The sequence below is a fragment of the Platichthys flesus genome, chromosome 11, assembly GCF_949316205.1.
Source record: "Platichthys flesus chromosome 11, fPlaFle2.1, whole genome shotgun sequence".
NCBI classification, from domain to species: Eukaryota; Metazoa; Chordata; class Actinopteri; order Pleuronectiformes; family Pleuronectidae; genus Platichthys; species Platichthys flesus.
Genome location: NC_084955.1, coordinates 417,431 through 443,371, shown reverse-complemented (window position 1 = coordinate 443,371; position 25,941 = coordinate 417,431). Strand labels below are relative to the sequence as shown.

General features: G+C 39.7%; 1 protein-coding gene across 1 annotated transcript; it reads left to right on the top strand.

Moving 5' to 3' along the window:
- The first annotated feature begins 6,542 nt into the window (after positions 1-6,542).
- LOC133965543 (melanocortin receptor 5-like) lies at positions 6,543-25,929 on the top strand. The gene is made up of 4 exons (XM_062400151.1): positions 6,543-6,756; positions 8,415-8,521; positions 9,197-9,385; positions 21,440-25,929. The coding sequence occupies exons 1-4, from the start codon at positions 6,589-6,591 to the stop codon at positions 22,002-22,004; spliced, it is 1,029 nt and encodes a 342-aa protein (XP_062256135.1). The 5' UTR covers positions 6,543-6,588; the 3' UTR covers positions 22,005-25,929.
- Positions 25,930-25,941: the final 12 nt, after the last annotated feature.

The window sequence follows — 25,941 nt, the reverse complement described above, 5'->3', positions numbered from 1 at the left end:
GGAAGTCCAGATGTGACCTCCATATTCAACCTCTCCCTACAACTGTCAACAGTCCCCACCTGCTTCAAGCAGGCCACCATCATCCCCATACCTAAGAAATCAACCATCACCTACTTAAACGACTACCGCCTGTAGCACTGACCTCCACCATCATGAAGTGCTTCGAGCGGCTGGTCAAAACCCACATATGTTCCACCCTTCCTGACACCCTTGACCCCTTCCAATTTGCACACCGCCCCAACCGATCGACGGACGATGCCATCGCCCTGACAACACACACCACCCTCTTCCACCTGGAAAAGGCCAACACATATGTGAGGATGCTGTTCGTGGACTACAGCTCCTACAGCACAAACAGCTTCTACCCCCAGGCCATCAGGCTTCTGAACAATCAACACTGACCCCCTTAACAGTCACCATGTACATTCTGTTCCCACACTCAGACATATACACTTACTCCAAATATACTTATCTTATTTAATATTCCCCACTTCTTCACCCTGAAAACTGTTGCTTCATTTGAATTTATTGACTATGTTATATGTTATACATATATTCATATTATTTTATTTAATATTCCCCACTCCTTCACCCTGTTAACTGCTGCTTTATTTAACTTTGAATTTAATTTGACTATGTTATACATATATTCATATTACTTAATTTAATATTCACTTGACTGTTATATGTTATATGTTACAATATTATGTGTAAGTCGCCTACTGCGTAGATGTTTGCCTGCCATGTCATAAGAATTTCACTGCTCTGATGACGCTGACATTGATGCATGTGACAATAAACTTTGATTAGATTTGATTTGAAATCTGTACTTTGGTCTGTAACTGAGAGCCACTTTACCGAGTCAAATTCCCTGTTTGTGCAAACTTACTTGGCCAATAAACCTGATTCTGATGAATCCACATTTGAGATTTTGGTCTTTACATGTGTAGTTCCCACCGTAAAGCATGGAGGAGGAGGTGTGGTGGTGTGGGGGTGCTTTCCTGGTGATTTTGTTGGGGATTTATTCAAAATTCAAGGCATACTTAACCAGCATGGCTACAACAGCATTCTGCAGTGACATGCCATCCCATCTTGTTTGCGCTTAGTTCAGGGGCTCTCAAACTTTTGCAAGCCGGGCCCCCCCAAAGCTGGTTAACGGTAGTTGCCCCCCCCCCCCTCGCAGCGCCCGCCACCACCGCCCTCAACTACACCACAACATATAGATAAATAGATAGCTTGGAGACAGTGCTATGCTTGGAGATGGTGGATTGTTTTTGCTTTTGTTTTTGCAGGAGGCTCTGAAGAAGTCCACAGGCTTCTCTTTCAAGTCAGGGTGTTTGGTGTCGTGGTGCCTTTTTAATTTGCATGGCTTAATGCTGTCATTTACCAGCACCTCGGGACACACAAAACACACTGAGGACGTTGCTCAGTCGCGCCAATGACGGTGTAACCAAACTGACAATCTCGTCATATTTGCGAAGCTTTAGCTTCTTCGCAACTGGCGCATCGGTTGCATGACTTTTACGAATCAGTTGCATCAAATAAAACACCAGCACTAGTAGACAAGTGCTGGTGTTTTATTTGTTGCAACACAGTGGATGATTGAAGATTTAAAGGTAGGTGTTAAGGAGAAAAGGGCTAGCTGCAGTTGGAAGAGGTTGGCTAGCTAGAAGGCTAGCTCTTGGGGCTATGAGTTTTCTAAAAAAGACTGTGGAGCAAATTATTCCTTAGATTAGGCTACGAATAGGCCTACTGCAAGACAACTGCAGGAAGGTATTACTAAGGAAGGAGTGAGTCTTTGCTCTCTGCAACTCGTGTTCAAATGATAACACTCCTGGAACAAAAAAATTGATTTGCTAGTGTCAGTCCAGCCCCTTGCATCTCGCCACTGAGGGAGCTTTCACTAACCAGTGACAGGTCGTCTGTCTTTTTTTTCTTTTTTTTTTTTTTGTCTGTGACATTGCGCCCCCCCTGGAGAGTGTCCACGCCCCACTTTGAGAACCACTGCTGTAAATTATACACCCACCCTGCTATTGTGTGTGACATTAGGGTCACTGGAGTTGGGGTATGATTGGATGTTGAGCTGTCTGGTGAGAGAAATTAGGACCACATTGTAGGTGTCTTATATTTAGTGGTGAAAAAATTCAAAAGTATTTTTCACTTCTATTTCAAGAAATCTGTCGTCTTTGGCCAGATTCCGCATATTGACATCCTCAAAAGAGTGTACCTTGTCCTTGTACCTTTGAGCCTTATATAAGCTGTGCCCATCTAGAGTTTTAAATCTGGAGGAGTAATTTTAGTTTAGCCAAGATTGAAAACCTCTTCTGAACATTTTTCTTTCAGGTTGAACTACTCTTTCTTCGTTACTCAACTGTTTCAATAGTTTGACACAAGTAAATGGTTTATAGGAGTTTTTTAGATGATAGCTATGTAGAGTGATATGCTTGTTACTTCAATCTGCAAAGTGTCGGCATGTTCATTTATCCTAAATAAGAGATGAGCCGAACTGGTCCAATTCAAGTATTTATTAAAATGCAATAAAAGTATAAAACATAGCTATGGGCAATTACAAACAGCCTCGGCTGAATCAGTTAGCAAAAAGTAGTCAATAATGGCCCCGAACAGGAGGCGCTTGTAAGATTTATACCAGTAGAAATTATGCGATAGGTTAAAATAGAGTCACCGCCAGTCAATTTGGCTCTCTCTGGTTGGTGCACAGGCTGAGTCATCGCCTCTGGTCACTGGAATCCAGGAAGTGACCAGGAGACGCTCTCCGTCCTGCTCCTACTCTGATAGTTGCTAGGCAACTCTCCCTACCCTGACAGTTCGAAGTTGTGTTCCATAAACTAGCCTCGAGTAGACAATATTGTGTTCCTACTCTATCGGCTGTACCAACGAAATCATAACATAAAAATGTATATACAGTAGGGGAGAGCGGGGTAATGTGAGACATTGTTTACATTTGCCCCCCTCTAGGCGAGCTAAAATGATATTTCAGTAAAATTTACACATTTCCAATTAATTCAGGATGTTTCCTAGCAATGGAAATGATCAGAATGTCGTGAGGACAAAGGGCAGTGAAAATATGATTGTTTTTTAAAAAGTGGTCTTGTGTCTCACTTCACCCCTAAGCTTGGGACAGACCAGAGAAATCAAGGTTGTAAAATGATCCACTTACTTTTTCCACTTTAAAACTACCATAACAACACATGTTGTAATAGTTAAAATCCGGACAGCTGGATTGACAATTAAACATACTAGGAACAGAATCATGGGCATTGGTCAATTAAGCACATTTATGACTATTATGATTCATCTGATCTCTTGCTAACCCTAGCTTACCTGCACAGTGTTTCTCTGTCCAATTGGCAGGGACAGGGATATTGTTTATCTCTGCGTATTCAAATGCCAGTTCACGGCACTTAACTGGAGCAAGGCCATGGAACTGGTCAGCTAGTTGTTTCAAGTGTTTGGCAAGCTCCTCCTCCATCACATCTGTGAATATTCTCTTTGCCTCAGCTACTGCACCCCAGGCTACTGATTTTACTTCCCCTTTCTCTTTTTCTTTATGAATCTTTTGAGAGTGGTCAATATTTCTATCCCTTCAAGCTTTTCTTAAGGACTTCTTTCCTTGCATGACCTCAGCGGCTGCACTCTCCATCTCTGCGAGGGGTGTTTGGGCCCAGGTATCTTCCTGGAGTAGTTTCTTGGCATGAAGGCTTTTCTACAATGTTTCTGACATAAAACAAAACCCATATGTAATGTAATATTACACTAAAATATGTGTAAGACTAAACTTCACTTGTGCTTCATGTCTCACTTTACCCCACAGCATTTGTCTCACTTTACTCCACAGCCACCATTAAAAAAAAAACACAACATCTCTTACCAATTCATTCTAATCTTCAGCTAGCATCAATCACATGGTTTTATATGTTGGAAGTTCATCAACATATTTGATATAAGTTGTTCTACCTGAATCAATTTGTTTTGACACAACAGTTGATTAAGTTCAAAGCAAGAACATTTACTTTTACATGCAAAAAACACATTTATGTGAAAAAACATACTTACCACAGCACCAGCACCAACTTCTCCTTCATGGCAAAGGAGGGGCTTGAAAACAGAATGGTCACATGATCATAAGTGTGTTCCGTGGCCTAGATATAGGGGGTGTCTCACCTTACCCGATGTCTCACATTACCCCACTCTCCCTTACTGTCCAAAAGTTTTAGGCAGGTGTGAAAAAATGCTGTAAACTAAGAATGATTTCAAAAATGTAAGTGTTCTTTAATTGAATGGTTTTATTTAGTTGTTAATGTTTTTTTCTACTTACTTCTCCAATTCCATCTAATAGACACTTTTTATCCACCTCATCCTTGAAATGTCTCAATTTTGTAAATGATATGCAATTACAAATGCAACTAGAAGATAAACATTTGAGATCACTGGAGTGTGTGTTCATTAGTCTGATCATGAGTTTAGTTTGGAAGTGTGGGTTTGATGGCACAATTGCCTGCAGGGGAGAGTTAACACACATCTTTCAGATTTGATCTTTTCAAATCTTATCAGCTGTTGGTCATAAACACTGAGGCTTTTTTGTGTCCCTCTCACTTCCCACAGGGGTGTCAGGGCCTTTTTAACCCCATTCTTGCATAACCATATCGGAATGGTCAAAAGTAACTTTGATGTCATCATGTTTGATCAGCTGAGACTAAATTCTTCCCATTGCTGTTCTGTTTTGAAAAATCTTGTAAAGGCCATTAATGCCCTACAGCCACTCAAAATAAATCATGATAAGGCATTGTCACTTGATTATTACACTTAAATATTAGGAGCAAGTTATATAACTTGGACTTTGTTCACATTAAAATGTTCCGTGACTTTTTTGCTTTGCATATCACTTTGCAGAGAGACAGATATGGAAATAAATCTGTATGATTATGCACTGACAGTAAAACAAAAGAGGATTGATCCATGTGAAATAGTCCCTACATACTTGCTCCTGCTGTCATGCTAAAACGGGCTTTGAATATATTGTTCCGAGCACTTGCCCGGGAGGGAGTTCTAGTTCTACATGACTGAAGAAGAGCAGTCAGTTTGAATCGACCTAGATAGATCTCATAATAACAAACAATCTGTTAGCTCACATCATGTGAAGTTTTGTTTTGTTAATGAATTACAACACTCTGGCTTAATTTTTTTTATCTAAGCACACTTAATAAATGTGCTCCCTAAAAATATTTAGGATAAAGCATTGCTTTTATCCTTGGTTCTCTGCAAAAATGTCCAAAGCTCTAACTTTTTGCGATGCAGCTTGCAGACTTACTGAGCATCTGGCAGCTAAAAGATATTTACTGTAGGACTCAGTGAAAATCAACCACATTGCTACAAGAGAGTATAAGAGAATACTAGACTTTATCAGTAATTACCTTTTTTGTGTTCTAATCTTTAGGATGTGTAAATAGGCAACTGTTTGTCAACAAGTTGAAAAGGTAATGTTTTCAGGGACCAAGTATGCAGGATGAAGGCAGGCAGGTGCAGAGAAGAATATTGAATTAATGTAAATCAATCAATTTGCAGGTGCTCACATAGGCAGGCACAACATCCAAACTAAGAAATATTATATGAAACATTAATCAATCAAATTCAATCAAATGTGATTTGTTTAGCCCATATTCACAAATCAAATATTGTCTCAATAATCCTCAATTAAAGCAATTGAAAAAAAGGACGATTTGACAAAGAAGAGTGGGAGCACAGAAGCTGTGTCCCAAATCAGGGGCTGCATAGAACCAAGACTTCAATTGAAGACTGATTGTGTCTCAGTGTTGTAATTAGGCTTTCCCAAATCAAAGGCTCCGACAAACACAGCCAACAAATGAGTCTTTCCGTTCCAGAGCAACCAAGATCCAACAGGTGGATCACTCTCAGGCAAACCTATCACAGGATTCATTGTGTGTTGTTGAAAAAGCTTTATATTTCACATATCAGGATAAGCTGATGACCCAAAAAGTAGATTTTCCATAGACTGTTTTGTTCAGCCTTCATGGTTTGAGTAGAACATGTCCTCTGCCCCAGAGGGACAGAAACGAGACTTAATACACATCCCCCTTGTGAATTTTGCAGGGATATAAACACATGAGAAACACATCCGGGTGGGTCAGACAATCCCAAAAGTGAGGCAACAAAACTAAGATAGCAAGCAAAAGAACCAAGAGGTCCAAAAGTATGTGATATAAAAAATAAAACAGGAAATAATAAGAATCACACAAGTCCAAAGAGTCACTTTATGTGACCCTAGAGGGGCACAAGACACAAGTTCACCATGTCAACTTTGGAATAGTTTTGTAAGTAATTAGTGAGTGAAGGTTTTATGTTGTTTTGATCTTGGTTGATAAATGAAGTGGGGAGGGACAAAAACATCATATCTGAGCTTTGGAGTCAAAACTAAGATCACATATTCCACATGAAAACCATTATCTGAACTATGATGCCAATAACTTTGATATTTGTTTCTTTGCAGCCTGCTTGAAAAATGCCTTTCAAAATAGAGCACCAGTGACCTGGACCAGAGCCACAGTAAAGATGAATGAGTCTCATGAGGTTTTCTATCAGGAGGAGGTAGTGATGGGTAACTCCACATGGGCATACACTTACTATCACCAAAACTACACCCTGCCACCTCCACTGATACCAGACAAGAGGAGTACCTCTAAACTTGCAGCATGCGAGCAGGTCCACATTGCTGTAGAGGTTTGTATTTTTGATGGTACAGAATGTTTTTTGTACTTTAATTTTAAGAATTATACTTTAAAATAATCTGAGCCCTACAGCACTACATCATATCAGCAATTTCCAAGTTCCAATCCTGTGCTTTTATTTTGAAGGGGATTTTCTATGCAGCGGAGTGCCGTCTTCTCACACTCCTTAATAGCGTAGCTGAGCGTTTTGTTCTTTTATACTGTCAGACCTCAGCCTAAAAAAGAATACGAGAGATGGATATCGAATCGGGACATCACACCCAAATATTTCCCTTCACACCTCCAAACTTTACTCTCGACAGCACCCCCTTCTGTTAGAACCCCTTCTAAACAAGAGTCCCAACCAACACCCTGCTTATCACAGGACCTACACATCAACCTTGCATAATAAAGCCACTGAATAAAATAGCTTACAATAGTAATTTTTTAAAGAGTGTGAATAGAGTCAGTCTTTTTGAAACTACTTCTCAGTAGCTGGACTTTTTTATTTCTCGTTTGTGCATGAAAGCACTGTTGAGTCTGTTAAAAAAGGCTGAAGTTACTGAATTGTTATGTACGTTGTATATTCTTGTGTCCTTAAGATGCCCTTTTTGTTTTTTAATTAAAATGCAACTAATTGAGTGTAAAATGGAATATTTCCCTGTCTAGCATCACTACCTGCTGATCCTTTTTGTTTATCATTACAATTGTTTTTTTTTGCGTTGGCATACTGTGATATTCTGTACTATATCAGGTTCAAACTGCACCATCTTTTCATTCAATAAATTTGAGAAGTTTCGATCCTCGATTTGGGTCCTGAAGCCAGACCAGTTGAGAACCAATGTATTATATTATATGCCTCAGTCAATTAAAGATTCAGTGTGTGAAATTTAGTGACATATAACTTCATCTAGTGGTGAAGTTGTATATTTAGGAAGAATACCTCCTCCTCTTCCAAACATGAAAGAAAACCTGTGGTAGCCTTCAGTTGTCATAAAAACTCAAAAGGTTTTTAGTTTGCCTAATTTGGATGACTGTAAAACACTTGTCATCACATCTGCAGAGAGGATCCGCTCCCGATGTGCATTTGAAGTGTTTAAATATAATTCTAGGGTAAGGGAGACAACAGTTCATACACTTTAGATGATTACACACTATTGAAAATATAACTGGGATGATTTTATATTCATTTCTGCAAGTAGATCCCTTTCACCCAAATCGTACACACTGGCACTTTAACTGTTACTATTACTTTTGCTTTTCTGCTGCAGATATTACTTTAGTACTCACATCAGCTGTTTTTTGTTTGTTTTTGACTTGTAACCCATTATAGCCGAGCAATTATCGCCTGTGATCCCACCTTGCAAAGTTCAATGTGTCTGTTAGCTGGAAGCAGTGCAACAAAAGGGCAACCTTTCCCTTCTCAGATCAATTTGAATAATTTAAATTAGTTCAGGTATAAGGTAAAACACTCCAGTACATTTTAGGAAGAATTAAAAAATAATACTCTCCACAGTAGTATGTTTTTATTCTTTTTCTCCTCTACATTTTTCTTGTGACCCTGATGGGGACCTCAGCTCTCACGTTGAAAACCACTACTGCTACACTTCTGCTACACAATCTGTTAATGTTTACTATTCTCATTGTTGCATTGTGTTTTTTCTTCCTCAGGTCTTTCTAATCCTGGGGATTATCTCCCTGCTGGAGAATATCCTCGTTATCACAGCCATAGTAAAGAACAAGAACCTCCACTCACCCATGTACTTCTTTGTCTGCAGGTGAGTTCAACATGGCACATCAAATATCGGCACCAAAACAAGTGATGATAGATTTGAGTTATCAATGTTTACATGTTTGGCAACATGTAAACATTGATAACATTGGCAACATGTAAACTGCAGTTTTAGTGAAAAAATTAAATTTTCACATGTGGTTATTAAGTCAACTTTAAATTCACATTAAGATGCCCTCTATGGGGCAGAAAATCTGTAGGACATTTGTTATTTTTTAGAAGGGAGATCCAATTATGTGTGTTTCACAGTCTCTTCACTTTACGTAATTAATTTCCTCCTTATTATTCTCTTGCTCCCTCTGTTTTTTTAACTGTCTACCTTTCTCTGTAACTTAAATTGTGTAAGATTATATAAAAAAAAATTGTGTTTGAATTTGAATCAATAATATGTATCTCAAACAGTATATGATCATAGGCAACTTTTGTTCAACTATATTATAACATGATAATTATGTAATTTTATATAATGTTATATTATGTTAATTTGTGATGTGCTTCAATGGAGCCTCAGTTTTCACTGTTCTGTAGTAATGGATACATAATACTCTTTTATTGCAATGAGGTGAGTCAGTTTATAATTGTGTTGAAGATAACAGGAACTTACTGTTAGTCCAATTCTAATGTGATCAAAGTTTGATGTAACCCTGTGTGGTTGTTGCAGTTTGGCAGTAGCAGACATGCTGGTGAGTGTGTCCAATGCCTGGGAGACCGTCATCATTTACCTTCTGAACAACAGACAGCTGGTGGTGGAAGACCACTTCATTCGGCAGATGGACAATGTGTTTGACTCCATGATCTGCATCTCTGTTGTTGCGTCGATGTGCAGCTTACTGGCCATCGCTGTGGACAGGTAATCAGGGAGGGAGGGAGAGAACATATAAAACATTATAGAATACAATTGGAAAGCACTTAAACTCTAATGTATAGAGTATAGATTTAGTTATTTAATCATTATTGGCATTAGTATTGTTATAAAATCCAGGTCACTTCAGTTCATGCATACAAACTATTACTATTACTTTTTTCTTATTATTTCTGCAAGAGATCCTCTCCAAAGCTTTTGTGGGGAATATAAACTTTAATGAAAAGCACTGTGCATTACTGAATTCCTCTACTTTTTCCTGAAACATGGCACAAGGTTGTTCTTTCAATCCAGTCAATGTGTAAAGAATTTGAAAAAAATGACTTAAATGAGCTTGCCTAATAATAGAGGTTGTGAAATGTAATTAGCTAACAACTGTGCATACTGGTGCTCATAATAAACTGGATCTTTAGTTCTCCCGTTGAATAATAATTGCTTAAAACAAAGATATCTTTTTGGAGAGTATCCTGACATTTTACACTAATCACCAGGAACTCAGATGCACAACTGCTACTATTTCTGTAAAATTCAATATTTGAATCATGTGGCAAAATGCTCCCTAATCAAATTGTCAGTGGTTTGCGGAGGACAATGCATATTAAAAGTGTGTGAATGTGGAAAAATTATTTAGGGGCACCCGTGGGAATGCTGTTGACATTTGCAGCTAATTTACTATACTTCTAATTAGATTTGATGGCAGGACAAAATGAAACTTTTGTCGTATGTGTGTGTTCCGCTCCCTTTGTAAAGTCAAAACACCACTTTGTAACAACACTGGAAACTTGCAAGAGTCGTTTTGTGTGTTCAAAAGTGCACCTGTTACATCAATTTCACATTCTCTCAGGTAATCCTATTGGAATTAAGCCTTAATGCACATTTGACAACAAATTATCAGAACTAAACCCGATTTGTCACAGAGTGACAAATAAATTTAAACAGATAGTAAAGCTGCAGTATTTGTTCTTTTAGCAAAAATATATCATTCTGGTCCTCCAGCCACCCTCTGATCCATGTTGTACTTTAGATTTCATTTTCTGCTGTATATGTTTTGGGTATTTTTGTTGCTCCCTGTGCATAATTCAAAATGCTTATCGCTTCTATTTTCCAAAACAATATAAATATATTTAATTAGTTTCATGATGATGGGACATATATTTAAAGAGTTATGGCCAATTTCCCCGCTAAGCTCCACCTTTGGCAACAGGTTTTGACTAAAAGCTATTTTTTTGACCAATCCTGCTCAATTACAATAGATATGTGTACTGGTTTTGGAATTGATTCATTTCAGCTTTTTATTTATGCAAATTATAAAAAATCCATCAGGGTAGACAGTTATGGTTAAAAAGGCTTTTTTGAAGCACATCTTGATTAGGAATGTATGCAACATTTTAAGTTTATCATACACACTCTGTGAGGGAAGTGGCCTGTCAAATGTTCTAGTGCCACCATTGGCAATAGACCCTTTGGGGTCATATTTTTTGGGCATTACTCTTATATCATTCCCAATGAATGTGCCAATTTTCCTGTTTCTAACCCAAAATATTTTGAAGAAATTCCGAAAAATAGGCAAATATTGAATGGGTCACGCCCCCTTTGCCAATCTATCCAGTACTTTAGTTTGCCCAGGAGCATTCGTACCAAATTTGGTGAAATTCGGTACAGTGGTTAATGTGCTACGAATTTTGGGAGTTTTTGGTGCATCTATGGGCAAAACTTATTATTTAAACATATCTATTGGACAATTTGTTGATCAATTCTGGCCAATAGCAGCCACGAGTTTTGAACCAATCCTGCTAATTTAAATTAGAAATGTGTATCTAGGATATAAAAACAAAAAGGAGATGTCACATTACAATATTTCGATTCATGCAAATTAGGAAAGATCTATCATGGTGGACTTTTATGGTCCAATTGGCCGTATTGATGAGCACTATTGGCTTGTTGCTGATTGAGGTCATGTTTTTTGGAAACACACACATCAATTCCAGTCATTTTGCCAAGGTTCATGCTTCTACCTCATTCCGCATTGAGGCAGCTGACACCAACTAATAATAGCAAGGCGGAGCAAACATTTTTTTTCCTCAGCTGTGCACGTGTACCATCCTAGCAAAATGTGTACTCGTGATGAATGAAAATCCCCATTGGATAGCTGTGTCCACATCATTCCATTATAGGCCAGCCACACACAGAGCTCCTCCTCTACAGAGAGCCTATAAAAAGTGCACTGCTGCTAGGCAAGCAGCGCCACACAACACAATATGTTTTTTTACTTTAACAGGTAGTAAAAATTCCCTCTGATCAGTCACACACACAAACATCTCCCTGTTTTAATTTATTTTTTAATTTTTTAAGTAAAAAGTATGAAAACCTGTATTTTACTTATTTATACTGAATGTGATGTGTTCATTGATTCACTGAAGTTTATTCAATGAAGTTTATAAAAAACTTGTTCTGAATAGTTATGTTAATCTTATAAAAAAAAACATTGACCTGAAGCTCAATTCTGCTGTTCTGTAAATAATTTAGTAGTAAGTATAGCAACTTCTGTTCAACCCATATCCATATTAGGCTAAAAAAAATTACTTTTGCTAAGGTTTTGCCCATTTCCGGTTCAAGCCCAGACAACTTCCTAGTACGGGTACAGATAACATAGATGGTTGAACAGATAAAGTTAAACTATTGAAGGTCAAGATGTGTCAAAAGTAAAAAATTGTAGATTTACAAATACAAGTCCTTTACTCAATAAAAAGTATCTAAGTACAGGCTCTGAAATGTTCGTAAGTACAAAAGTAAAAAGTAAACATTTTAAATTATACATGCTGCAAAATTTCAGACAGAATAATAAAGACTGAACTGAACCGAGGCGCTGCATGAGCACCTGGATAATTGTTTACAGTGAATAAATGGATTGGGAATGTGCTCAGCCCCGCCGGAGTCGGTCACTGCCCTGGCGGACCACCAAAAGACAATCAAACTTATTCTAGAGGAAGTAAAAGTAGTAAACAAGGTCTCTGTAGATGAACTCGTTAGTCTCTTCCGACCAAGTTTCACATGTATCAGGTAATCGGGCTAGTCGCAGGACACCAAAATGTAAGACATGACAATTCCTTTACAGCTAGAGGGTGCTTTGACTATTATTAAATATAATCATATGTATCTGTTCAGGGAAGGACCTTTGTTGTACATGTAAAGTACAATATACCTGTATTTGTGAAAACGCCCAAAATCATGCCAAATTTGAACATTCAATCAAAAATGACTAACTTTCTACAAGTTAACCTTGTTAAGCCAAATAAGCCAAATTGGGAATAATTAATATAGGCTTGGGTTCTCACGATTTCAAACTGGATACCAAGACTCAAGAAAATACAAATTTTCGATATGACGGGGAAAATTACAAAAAATGTCAAATTTTTCTACTAAAGTTTTGAACAATATCATCAACATCACTGTTTTTGTCCAGTTGGTGGTCATCTCTTCTCAGCTTCAATCAGGGACTTTGAGAGAATCATGACACTTTAAGACACAAACAATTAAGTTATTTGGTTAAATTAACAATGTCCATAAATGTTACAGACGATCAGGATTGATAAAGTTTGAGGCCTAGCTTCCACATTAACTTTAGTTGTTTTATTATTAGCCATAGCTGCTATCCGCTAGCTTAATGATAACTTAAACGACTGCTATTGTGGTGATAGCCTAATTGATTATAGTTAAACGGCTAACGTTAACACTGGGGTGTCCAAAGTTTGGAGCCACCTAGTGTTTAAACTAAGAAGTGCAATACAGTGGGCCATAGTTGATTATATATTTAGACTTTGATACGGGCCAATTAAAAATGGCAGTTTGGACACCTCTGCGTTAACATGTGCCATCAGCCAGTTTAATGTTTGGAATAACTGTAAGTGAATTCAATGTTTTTGAATGGGGAGCTTTACTTTTCAAATTTCATAATTAGATGGTCTTTATGAGGCTTATCATTACATTACATTACATTACATTTCATTTAGCTGACGCTTTTATCCAAAGCGACTTACAATAAGTGCATTCTAACCCGAGGGTACATACCAAGGACGACAAGAATCAAGAAAATACAATTTCTTCAAATAAAGCAAAACTACAAAGTGCTATAAGTAAGTGCCATTTAAGTGCTACTAAAGTGTTAGTTTCAAAAAGTTGTTAGTTTTTTTTTTTTTTTTTTTTTATTCAAGGTAAAGTCGGAAGAGGTATGTTTTTAGTTTTCGGCGGAAGATGTGTAGACTTTCTGATGTCCGGATGTCAATGGGGAGCTCATTCCACCATTTAGGAGCCAGGACGGAAAACAGTCGTGTTTTTGATGGGTGTTTAGCTCGCAGTGAGGGAGCAACGAGCTGATTGGCCGAAGCAGAGCGGAGTGAACGGGGTGAGGTGTAACGTTTGACCATGTCCTGGATGTAGACTGGACCGGATCCGTTCACAGCATGGTACGCAAGTACTAGTGTTTTGAACCGGATGCGAGCAGCCACTGGTAACCAGTGAAGGGAGCGGAGGAGAGGAGTAGTGTGAGTGAATTTAGGTTGGTTAAAAAACAGTCGAGCTGCTGCATTCTGGATGAGCTGCAAAGGTCGGATGGCAGTAGCAGGTAGACCTGCCAGGAGCGAGTATTCTCCTGATGTTGTACAGCATGAATCTACAGGACCGTGTTGTTGCAGAAATGTTGGCAGTAAGGGAGAGTTGGCTGTCGAGTGTTACGCCCAGGTTCTTAGCCGTCTGAGTGGGGGTTAACACAGAGTTGTCAAAGTTAATAGTCAGGTCGTGGATGGGAGAGTCTTTCCCTGGAAGGAAAAGAAGTTCAGTTTTGTCAAGGTTAATCTTCAGGTGGTGTTGAGACATCCACTGAGAGATGTCGGTCAGACAGGCAGTGATTCGTGCTGCTACCTGTGTTTCTGATCGGGGAAAAGACAGGATTAGTTGGGTGTCATCGGCATAGCTATGGTAGGAAAAGCCGTGTGAGTGAATGACAGAGTCGAGGGAGTTGGTGTACAAAGAGAAGAGGAGAGGACCTAGGTCCATTGAGGTAGGAAGAGAGCAGGGAGAGAGCAGAGTCTGAGACACTGAGGTCCTGAAGGGAGGAAATAAGGATCTGGTGGTTCACTGTGTCGAATGCAGCAGAGGGGTCTAGAAGGATGAGGACAGAGGAGAGAGAGGCTGCTCTAACAGTGTGAAGCTGCTGAGAGACAGCAAGGAGGGCAGTCTCAGTTGAGTGACCTGCCTTGAAACCAGACTGGTGAGGGTCAAGAAGATTATTGTGGTTAAGATAGGAGGAAAGTTGATTAAAGATAGCACGCTCAAGAATTTTGGAAACAAAGGGAAGGAGAGAGACAGGTCTGTAGTTATTTACTTCAGACGGGTCCAGAGTGGGTTTCTTCCGGAGAGGATTTACTCTTGCCTCCTTCAGAGAATTAGGGAAGCAGCCAGTTGACAGGGAAGTGTTGATTAGATGGGTAAGAAAAATCCAAATTTTTTGTACTTGGTCGCCACCACTTTGTCGCATTGTTTGCTTATCAACATTATTAGCCTTTTCGTGGTCGTTTGCCTTGTAGGCAAAATGCCTTCAAATGGCACTCTAGCTTTTTTCATTTTCAATTAAAACTAGTCAACATGTCCTTCAGCAGCACCACTTGCCATGTTACGTTTTATAGTGGTGACAAAAGCTCAGCAGTGCTGTGTGAAGTTTTTGCCCAATCCTATTTCACCCCTTGACCCTACCTTTAATATTCAAATATCATCTGTGCTATTGCGGGTGAATCAATAACATTGCAAATTGAAAGGTTTGGATGCTCTGCATTATGAATCATCAAAAGCACACTGCTTCAGGCTGCTAGCAAGTGGTCTGTAGGCAACCCTGCCACGTTGCTTTGTAATTTGAGAAGTAATTCAGTAACATCACTGCCATACACGGGTTCAATCAAGTGCATCGTGTGTCTTCAAAGAGGGGCAATGCGACATGACATTATGTAAAATTCGGGATTATCATGCAAAAAAAAGATCACTTGCATCCTAATCTTGGTAATGCTATAGCGCTTGAAGGCAATTTTTTGGGGGTTATTGTGAAAAAAGGAATTATATATTAAAATGATTTTAAACAAAGATATCACAAACAATATCGTAGTTTTAAAATCCTTGCGGGTCTTTCTCCCAGCTTGCCGGTGATTCGCAAGGCATTCTGTGTACCCCTCCGTTTGAAGTCCGGGTCGGAAAAATCTCTGTTTGGAGGAGTATAAAGCCATATGCCTTGGCCTACCCCTCCATCCAAACAGGTATTGGGAAAGACTACCACTACACGTTAATGTACAAAATGAGGAGGAAGGGCTAAGGGGTGAAATGGGATTGGGCCTTTGTGACAATTGATTAATATGTCAGTATTGATTTTTTTGACAACCCTAATATGGGCATTACAAATAAAATGTTATGATGATATAAATTTAATGAATGATCAGTCATAAATTCACGATTCACCGGATATCCGTTATCAATGTAAAATAACACGGCAACAAGCAGATACGTAAGTATGACATTGACTTACTAATATCTACTGGGAATGGAATTTTAACAAGGACAACAAAACAAGAAATATGCTAAATGTATCTGTATCAATAGAATAGAAAGGTGATAATTTGGATGACGGTGAAAAACAATACGTTAAAGTGTGATAACGTTACCATCAACTATGAAAGTAAATTTAGAGATTATCCTTCTGGTAACAACATCAACCCAATCATTAGTGCAGAATCAGATGATTGGACGGAGCCTAGTTGAATGAGTGCTGCTGTGACCTTCTTGGCTGGAACTCAGGCCATGGTTCAGTGGCTGGTAACATCACATCGGGTCTAGATGGTGTGTTTTTGAGATAACCTCAGTTTTTCAGCAGGGAGTTTTGCTGGGGGTCTCAACTTGATGTGAGTGAGGGCTCGTCTGCGCCTCTCTCGACTCTTAAAGAGATATGGTGCAGGCTTGCAGTCCGCATATAAGTAACAGGTTGGCTTCTTGACCAGGGATGATTAATTCATTTTTATGCTTCACTTCTTAATACAAACTGTAGAAAAAACTGGCATTGGTGATTCGACAATAAAAAGTAAAATAAAAGATAAACAATACAAAAACTTGATGCAAAATTCTTCAGATCAGCAGGCTGTTGATTTGTTTATTTGAAAAAAAAAGCAAAAAAACCTACATGAGAGATATTTGAAGGAGGAGTAAAAAGTGAAGTCAAATGTAAAGGAGATGGTGAATTCAGCAAGTATAGGTTGTAGGGAATCATTGATGGAAATGGTAAATGGTTTGTTTTTCTAAAGTGCTATTTCTAGTCTTGATGAACACTCAAAGCACAAATGGTAAATATATAATGCACGTAAGATGAATATCTCAGGCCTCAAGATTCTAAATTAAACTGTCTTTGTCTTTGAACAGTGTAGAGATTTTATCAGATTGAAATCCATTGGATTAATGGTCTGTGATATCTCCTGAAGATAAGCATGTACACTGCTCAAAAAAATTAAAGGAACACTTTTTTATCAGGGTATGGCATGAATTCAATTGCACTTCTTTGATAATTATCTGGTCAGTTAAGTAGCAGAGGGGGTTGTTAATCAGTTTCAGCTGCCTTGGTGTTGATGGAATTAACAACAGGTGCACTAGAGGGGCAACAATGAGACAACCCCCAAAAAAGGAGTGGTTTTGCATGTGTTGGCCATTTCAAGTTTCTCCCTCTTGATCACTTCGACTGGTTTTCCATTAGTGTTGGCTTTAGCTAGAGTCATTATCTCTACTGGGAGCATGAGGCGATTTCTTAACCCTAAAGAAGTTGCACAGATTGTCCAACTCCTCCAGGATGGCACATCCATGCGTGCCGTTGCAAGGAGATTTGATGTGTCTACCAGCATAATTTCCAGGACATGGAGGAGATCCCAGGAGACAGGCAGTTACTCTAGGAGAGCTGGACAGGGCTGTAGAAGGTCCTCAACCCATCAGCAGGACCGATATCTGCTGCTTTGTGCAAGGAGGAACAGGTTGAGCACTGCCCGAGCCCTACAGAAGGACCTCCAGCAGGCCACTGGTGTGAATGTCTTTGCCCAAACAGTCAGAAACAGACTTCATGAGGGTGGCCTTAAGGCACGACGTCCTGTAGTGTGCCCTGTGCTCACTGCCCAGCACCGTGGAGCTCGATTGGCATTTGCTATAGAACACCAGAATTGGCATGTCCGCCACTGGCACCCTGTGCTTTTCACAGATGAGAGCAGGTTCACCCTGAGCACCTGTGATAGACGTGAAAGGGTCTGGAGAAGCCAAGGAGAACGCTATGCTGCCTGCAAAATCGTTCAGCATGACCGGTTTGGTGGTGGGTCAGTGATGGTCTGGGGAGGCATATCCATGGAGGGACGCACAGACCTCTACAGGCTAGAGAACGGCAGTCTTACTGCCATTAGGTATCGGGATGAAATCCTTGAACCCATGGTCAGACCCTATGCTGGTGCAGTAGGTCCTGGGTTCCTCGTGATGCATGGTAATGCCGGCCTCATGTGGCAAGGGTATGCATGCAGTACCTGGAGGATGAAGAAATTGATGCAATTGAATGGCCCCCACGATCGCCTGACCTAAACCGGATAGAACACCTCTGGGACATTATGTTTTGGTACATTAGACGCCGCCAGGTTGCTCCTCAGACTTTACAGGAGCTCACTGATGCCCTTAGACAGATCTGGGAGGACATCCCACAAAACACCATCCATTGTCTCATTAGGATGATGCCGCGACGTTGTCAAGCATGCATACAAGCACGTGGGGGCCACACAAGATATTGAGAAGCATTTTAAGTTGCAGAAATTTAATTTTGGCAAAATGGACAAGCTTGCCACATCACTTTTTCACTAGGATTTTCGGGGTGTCTATAAAATGTAGCCCTCTGTAGGCTGAAAACTTTTATTTCCATCAAAGATGTGGCATCCTTTTGCTCCTAAGACATTAAACTGTCCATAGCAGTATAAATATCCAACATGCTTTTTTTTTCACAATGAGATCTGATGTGTTTTCAAACTGTTCCTTTAATTTTTTTGAGCAGTGTATCTCTGAGAATGTGGAGAGGCAGAGGAAATCCTGGTTGCATGTATGACGGGTTATCATTGCACCCCTTTGGCCAGCTCCACCTGAATAATCAGCTGTGCCAATCATGTATCTTTATGTCTATTTTGGAAGAGTAGCAACCCTTGTTTTTGGTTTCCTGTCCGAAATGTACATTCAATGTTATTGAACATCTTCTAAACATTTTATCTGCAGTGACTACAGCTTATTATAATGATAATAACTTTTACTTATATATTATTATTTACAATATAGCAGAATTTCAAGAATCAAAAAATAAAATTTTAGCATAAGAAGCAAGATAAGATAAACTAAAATGAAAGACAAACACCAACTGTTAACATTCAGCCATCCACTAAAAGTGAGTCTTAAGAAGATATTAAAAAGAGGATTTTAGGTTACCTGAGCAAAGGCCTTTAGTGCCCAGTGGAGATTTTGGAAACTGTTAGCAGGGCCCTGTTGGAGGATCTCAGGAAGCGTTCAGTGTAAGCGCTGGCGTAATGTAACCGCTTCTCTTAGTGCCCAATAGCTTAGCAACAGCCTCTTTCAATTTTTTGCTTACTAATATCAGAATAAACTGCATTGCAATATTCAAGACTGGAAGAAATATTGGCGTCCATGACATTTTCTTGTCTGTAGAGGACAGGAAAGAACTGATCTTCTCTAATTCTCTCAGTTGGAAAAAGCAGGACTGCACCACTTTGGTCACGTGAGTATCAAGTAACAAACCAGAATCATATAGATAAGTCACCCAGGAGATACTGCCAGCAAGGGTAATTATGATGAATATCCGATTTGGAGTAATTTAACTGCCAAAAGTTTTGAGTCATCCAATTTCTCTCGTCAGCAAGGCAGGACACAATGCAAGACGCATCAGTTTAGCCAGACTGTAGGGGGATATACAGCTGTATATCATCTACTGTATCAAAGGCAGAGCTGAAGTCATTGAGGATAAAATAATTAAAATTAAGAAACAGCCTGTGTGTGCTGCAAGCAATAAGTCCTTGGTGTCATTAACTAGAGCAGTGTTCTGTGCTATGTAGAGAACGGAAGCCAGATTGGGATTTGATTTGATTGCTTTTACAGTTACAGTTTTAAAATATTTCTGGGATTATGACCCTATTTGGCTTGAGAAAAGATTCATCCTTGCCTCTTTAAAAGTACACTGATAGGCATCAGGTTTTATAGAGAGGCATGTGAAACACTGTCTTTGTTGTTCTTCCATTTTTGCTTAGCCTTCGTGCAATCAATCAATCAATCAAATTTTATTTGTATAGCCCATATTCACAAATTACAATTCATCTCATAGGGCTTTAACAGGGTGTGACATCCTCTGTCCTTAACCCTCAGCAAGAGTAAGGAAAAACTACAAAAAACCCTTTTAACAGGGTAAAAATATGTAGAAACCTCAGAGAGAGCCACATGTGAGGGATCCCTCTCCCAGGACGGACAGAAGTGCAATAGATGCCACGTGCAGGAGAACATCATCAATAATCAAAGTCTCTAGCAGCATTGATGAAGCACAGTCCATGCTCAGCAACCATCTAGACCACGATCCACCATCCAGACCAGACGCCACTTCAGTCCTCAGTCACCGTCCACCGCCGCCCACCAGGAGGACCCATCACAAGCCACCACTGCGGTCCTGGTCCACCGCCCGTGCCCAATGCCAACGCGACACAGGGTCCGCCACCAGCACCACGATCAGCCCACATGACTCAGAATCCGCCACACTGGATCCAACACCGCGACCCCCGGTGCGCGATCCACAAACCGTAATCCATGGTGCGGCCACAGAGGCCCTGGATCTGCGGGTGATAAAGCAAAGGGATTCCGGGGAAGGGGGATAGGGATGGAGAAGAGGAAGGAGAAGCTGGAAAGAGAAGCTCCGTGTGTCATGTGTCATAAAATAGAACAAGTAACGTTCTGGCGCACTAATTAGCTCTAACTATAAGCTTTATCAAAAAGAAAGGTTTTGAGCCTACTTTTAAACGAACAGATGGTGACTGCCTCCCGAACTGAAAGTGGTAGATTATTCCACAGCCGAGGGGCTTGATGGCTAAAAGCTCTGGCTCCTACTCTACTTTTAGAGAATTTAGGGACGACAAGTAGGCTTGAATTCTGGGAGCGGAGTGCTCTAGTGGGTTTATAAGGTATTAACAGCTCTTTAAGGTATAAAGGCGCTATATTATTAAGGGCCTTGAAGGTGAGGAGGAGAATTTTAAATTCTATTCTAGATTTAACTGGAAGCCAGTGTAGCGTTGCTAATATTGGAGAAATGTGCTCTCTTCTCTTTGTTCTCGTCAGGACACGTGCTGCAGCATTTTGGACAAGCTGTAGAGTCTTTAACGACTTCCTGCTGGAGCCTGATAATAATGAATTACAATAGTCCAGTTTCGATGTAACAAAGGCGTGGACTAGTTTTTCTGCATCTTTTTGTGAAAGGACATGTCTAATTTTTGAAATATTACGCAAGTGGAAAAAAGCGGTCCTAGAAATTTGTTTTAAGTGACTATTAAAGGATAAATCAGGATCGAAGATCACTCCCAAGTTCCTGACTGTTTCATTTGAAGCAAGGGCAATGTCGTCTAGCGCAGCTATATCATTAGATAATGCATCTCTAAGGTGTTTGGGGCCAAGTATTATAACCTCTGTTTTGTCTGAGTTTAATAAGAGAAAATTGCGGGTCATCCAGGTGCAATGTCTACTGAGAGATTCACTTCTTAATTTAACCATGACAGAGAAGGTTGCTGCTTTCTATATCTGACAGGTGTTATAGAATTTGAGATATTTCTGCAAAAAGGTGCCCAAAAACAATAATTAAAAGCAAATTTCTGTAATTCTTCAGTGGCTTGTTAAGGATGCTAGTAAATTAAAGGTCACATCAGAAATCAATATTATCAATATCAATGTTAATATCTGCAGGTACATCACTATCTTCTATGCACTGAGGTACCACAACATAATGACAGTGAAGAGAGCTGGCTGCATCATCGGGGGAATATGGACCTTCTGCACGGGCTGTGGTATCATCTTCATTATCTACTCAGACTCCACCCCCGTCATCGTCTGCCTGGTCTCCATGTTCTTCGCAATGCTACTCATCATGGCCTCCCTCTACAGCCACATGTTTATGCTGGCCCGCTCGCACGCGAAGCGCATCGCCGCACTGCCTGGCTACAACTCCATCCACCAGCGAGCCAGCATGAAGGGGGCCATCACACTGACCATACTGTTGGGGATCTTCATTGTCTGCTGGGCACCCTTCTTTCTCCACCTTATCCTAATGATCTCCTGTCCGCGCAACATCTACTGTGTGTGCTTCATGTCCCACTTCAACATGTACCTCATCCTTATCATGTGCAATTCTGTGATTGACCCCCTCATTTATGCCTTCAGAAGTCAGGAGATGAGGAAAACTTTTAAAGAGATAATCTGCTGTTGCAGTCTGAGGAATGCATGCAACAGCATCTGCACTCTAAAGTACTAAGAGACACAGACTGAGAACACCAGTGACAAGATGGATAAGATGGACTGACTGAAACTGACACTGTAACCTAAGTTAGGAAGATTTTATCAACAACAAAATAGTTTATTGCACTTTTAGCAAAAACAGTATAAGGTTAAACAAATTATTTTTCCTAACCCTTATGGAACTGTGTAGAAATGTATTTAACTAATTACTAATTCACTGTCTCCTAATGAATGTGGCATGAACACTAAGAACTAAAACAAAGACTCCTTAATCAGGAATGTAATTTAAAGCTGCTACATGGAAATTTTAATTTCGGTAAATGGTCTTTATTTTTTATAGCGCTTTTGTGATGCCCACTCAATTTTAGATCTGCACGATCTAATTCCATTGTTACTATGATCATGCTGTTTGCTGTTTTTGATGACGTCATGCAGCCTTTCAAGTGCTCCCTGAGACGAAGCTTGTTGGTGAATGTATACTGTTATTATGAAGTCCCATGTAAAAATAATGTTTGGCACCTTGCCATGAGGGGATATAGGTCTGGACAGCAGTGTTGCTTGTGCAACAGCAATGCACAAGCTGTTGTTCATGTTAACGCACACAACTCCTCCTCTGCCCTTGTTAGGTCTAATTGTTTATAGCAGGGGTGTCAAACATACCGCCGGCCGGATACGGCCCGCTAGGGGGTCCAGCTCGGCCCGCCGGATACATGCTCTAAATAAAAAATAATACAAATAAATTTGAAATAAAAAATGAAAAAAGTCAAACTGCCGTCTCACTCTATGCCAGTGATTCTCAAACTGGTGGGGTTCAGAGGCATAACAGGTGGGGCGCGAGACCGGGAGGGGGAAATGTGAGGCTGAACTAATGTTTAGACGTCAGCATCTCTTTAACGGTGGTACAGTAAACAAATCGGTCCATCGCCGTAGCCAGGGATTGGCACTGGCGCCCTGTACAGTGTTGTGCATGTCGTGAATATTTTTGGCGAACAATGAACTCACGTTCAAGTTAATTTGTTAAATCAGCATCATATCAGGCCAGCATGAAATACCAGGTGCGGCAAATGTGTGGGTGTGCCGCCACCCTGAGCGATGCGACATCGTCCAGGGCAGAGGGGCTTGGCGGCGGCGGTGAAAAAAAAAACGGGGGGCACGAAGCCATTATGCCATGATTTTGCTGGTCTGGCCCTCTTGAGCTCAAAGTGGTCAGTATGCGGCCCCATAACTAAAATGAGTTTGAGACCCCTGTTTGAGAAAACTATTTTCTCTGTGATTGTCTCATTTGCTGTTGTAGGTCATAAAGAGGCAGACTTATTCAAATTATACCATTTCATAGCAATTTAATACTCCTTGTAGGGGCTTTAAACAACCAGCCAGGAAAAGAGTGGGGAGCCTGACGATACAAATTTGATCCAGAGTTCACGAGACATGTAGACTCACACACAAACACACACAATCCTAGGTGAAATGATGGAATACTAACTTAAACGTTTACCGAATTGGTAACATACATTACCAGTCAATTTGAACACACCTTCTCACTAATGGTTTTTCTTTATTTTTCTTTCTTTCTACATTGATAATTAATATTGAAGACATCAAAACTACGAAGGAACACATGGAATTATGTGGTAAACAAAAAAGTGTTAAACAAACGAGAATATGTTTTATATTTATATATGTTCGTCACCTGAAATCGTTTACAATTAACAGGTTTGCCTTGTCAAGTGTTAATTTGTGGAATTTCTTGCCTTAATGTGTTTGAGACCATCAGTTGTGTTGTGCAGAGGCAGCACAGCTCTATACAGTAAATAGGCCTATTCGACTACAGTTCTAATCCATATTATGGCAAGAACCACTCAACTAACTAGAGAGAAACGACAGTCCATCATTACTTTAATACAGGAAGGTCAGTAAATCAGGAAAACTTAAAGAACTTTGAATGTATCCTCAAGTTCATTCGCGAAAACCATCAAACGCTATGATAAAACTGGCTCTCATAAGGAGCGCCCCAGGACAGGAAGACCAAGAATTACCTCTGCTGCCGAGGATAAGTTCATTAGAGTTACCAGCCTCAGAAACCACAAATGAACAGCACGTCAGATCAGAAGCATCATAAATGCTTAATAGAGTTCAAGTAGCAGACACACCTCAACATCAGCTGTCCAGGGGAGACTGCGTGAATCAGGCCTTCATGGTCAAATTGCTGCAAAGTAGACACCACTACTGAGGAAGAACAGGGTAGAAGGTGTGTCCAAACTTTTGACTGGTACTGTATCCGGTGCCAATTATTTCTTCAAAGCCATTTTTGTTAACAGAGCCAGAGAGTCCATTTTATTTATTGTTTTGGTTATGTGTGGTTTATCTTATGTTTTAAAGTATGTATTTAGGATAGTTTCATATTTTTTCAATCAATCAATCAATCAATCAAATTTTATTTGTATAGCCCATATTCACAAATTACAATTCATCTCATAGGGCTTTAACAGGGTGTGACATCCTCTGTCCTTAACCCTCAGCAAGAGTAAGGAAAAATTTTTAATTTTTTATTTTAATTGAAATGTCAAACTGAATATCCTTAAGAATTAAGTTAATTGCTCTGTGAAAGGGTGTAGCCTGCTTGCATGATTGTGCTACTGCATGATCAGTCAAGAAAATGTTTAATAGGTGTATTATTGGATTCCAAAAATTGGTTGCGCGCACTTGCAACCAATGTAAAAAGTTAGTCAGGAACCCTGATGTGATCTATTTGTTATGAAAAATAATAATTTAGTATACCCTTGAAGGATGTTATGAAAAATAAAATGGCCCTTGATAGATAAAAGGTTCCCCATCCTTGAGCTAGGACATCATTATTTCAATTGAAAATATATATGCTCTGCCTTTCATTCTAGCTGTATTCTTGTGCTTTAACTTTTGTTTAAAATTCAGTGATTGGTTATGATTTTTCAAGAATCTTTATATTTTGGGGTCCATTGTTTGGAGCCCACTGTATACAGACATGTGACATATTAACCTGAAAAATGAGTGGAGAAGCAGGGTGACAAAGACAAATTTATAAGGCACACATGTTGACCAAACTCCTCACTCAGACACTTTATATTGGCTTATCCTTTAATTTTCATTTTTTTCCCACTATCATTAGAAAACCTTGGACACTGGTGGGTAGAAGTACTCATACACTATATTTTAACAATGCATCAGAGTACACATGAAGGCTACCAAGTGAAGCTTTGGAGCATTTGTATTGCTCGGATAGCAAAAGCATGAGTCAACATCAATTGAGTTTAAAACATTTTTTATCAAGTCTGTAATGTGTGAACTCTACAGATTTTAAAAAGTAGCTATGTGTGGAAATTAGAGCATGAGTACAAAGCTCAGAGGGACAACAGCATTGTGGGTAAATGCAGAGTTGATGCAAACTGATCCCTGTGCTGGATTAAATGTTTACAACGCTAACAACCTGAGAAACAAGTCAGACATTATTTGTCCATTGCCTCAGATTTACATTATGTCACCTAATTTGTTATTTGTTTGAAGGGAAATAAAGTACGCTATGGTTGAACATTTGGATTACTTCAACTGTTAATTTATTTTCTGCTGCTCCTGATACCTACCCCCAACAATCTGCACCACAAATGCAAACCTTTTTTTACAATCAGATTCCTGACATCTGCCAAAGCTCAGAAGCCCAGCAGAATTTGAATGCAGTCACTTGTCTTCTTTGCTATCAATTATATCTGTTGTATTCTGTATTCCCCCTGTGCTGCCTTCCCGCTCACACTATGTTAAACTAATGTAAGTAAAGATGTCATAGGTTTAAACTTGGAATGTAACAATGTGAATGTATAAATAGATGCAGTGCTCTGTGTGTGTGGGTCTGGTTCCTGACTCTCAACTGAGAAGCTAGACTGAACTTTATCATAAAACTCTTTTTTGGTATAAAATGTATC

Coding starts and splice junctions, on each gene's coding strand:
- LOC133965543 (XM_062400151.1), top strand. CDS start 6,589: ATGAATGAGTCTCATGAGGTTTTCTATCAGGAGGAGGTAGTGATGGGT. Junction 6,757..8,414: donor AGGTCCACATTGCTGTAGAG/GTTTGTATTTTT, acceptor TTTCTTCCTCAG/GTCTTTCTAATCCTGGGGAT. Junction 9,386..21,439: donor CTGGCCATCGCTGTGGACAG/GTAATCAGGGAG, acceptor TAATATCTGCAG/GTACATCACTATCTTCTATG.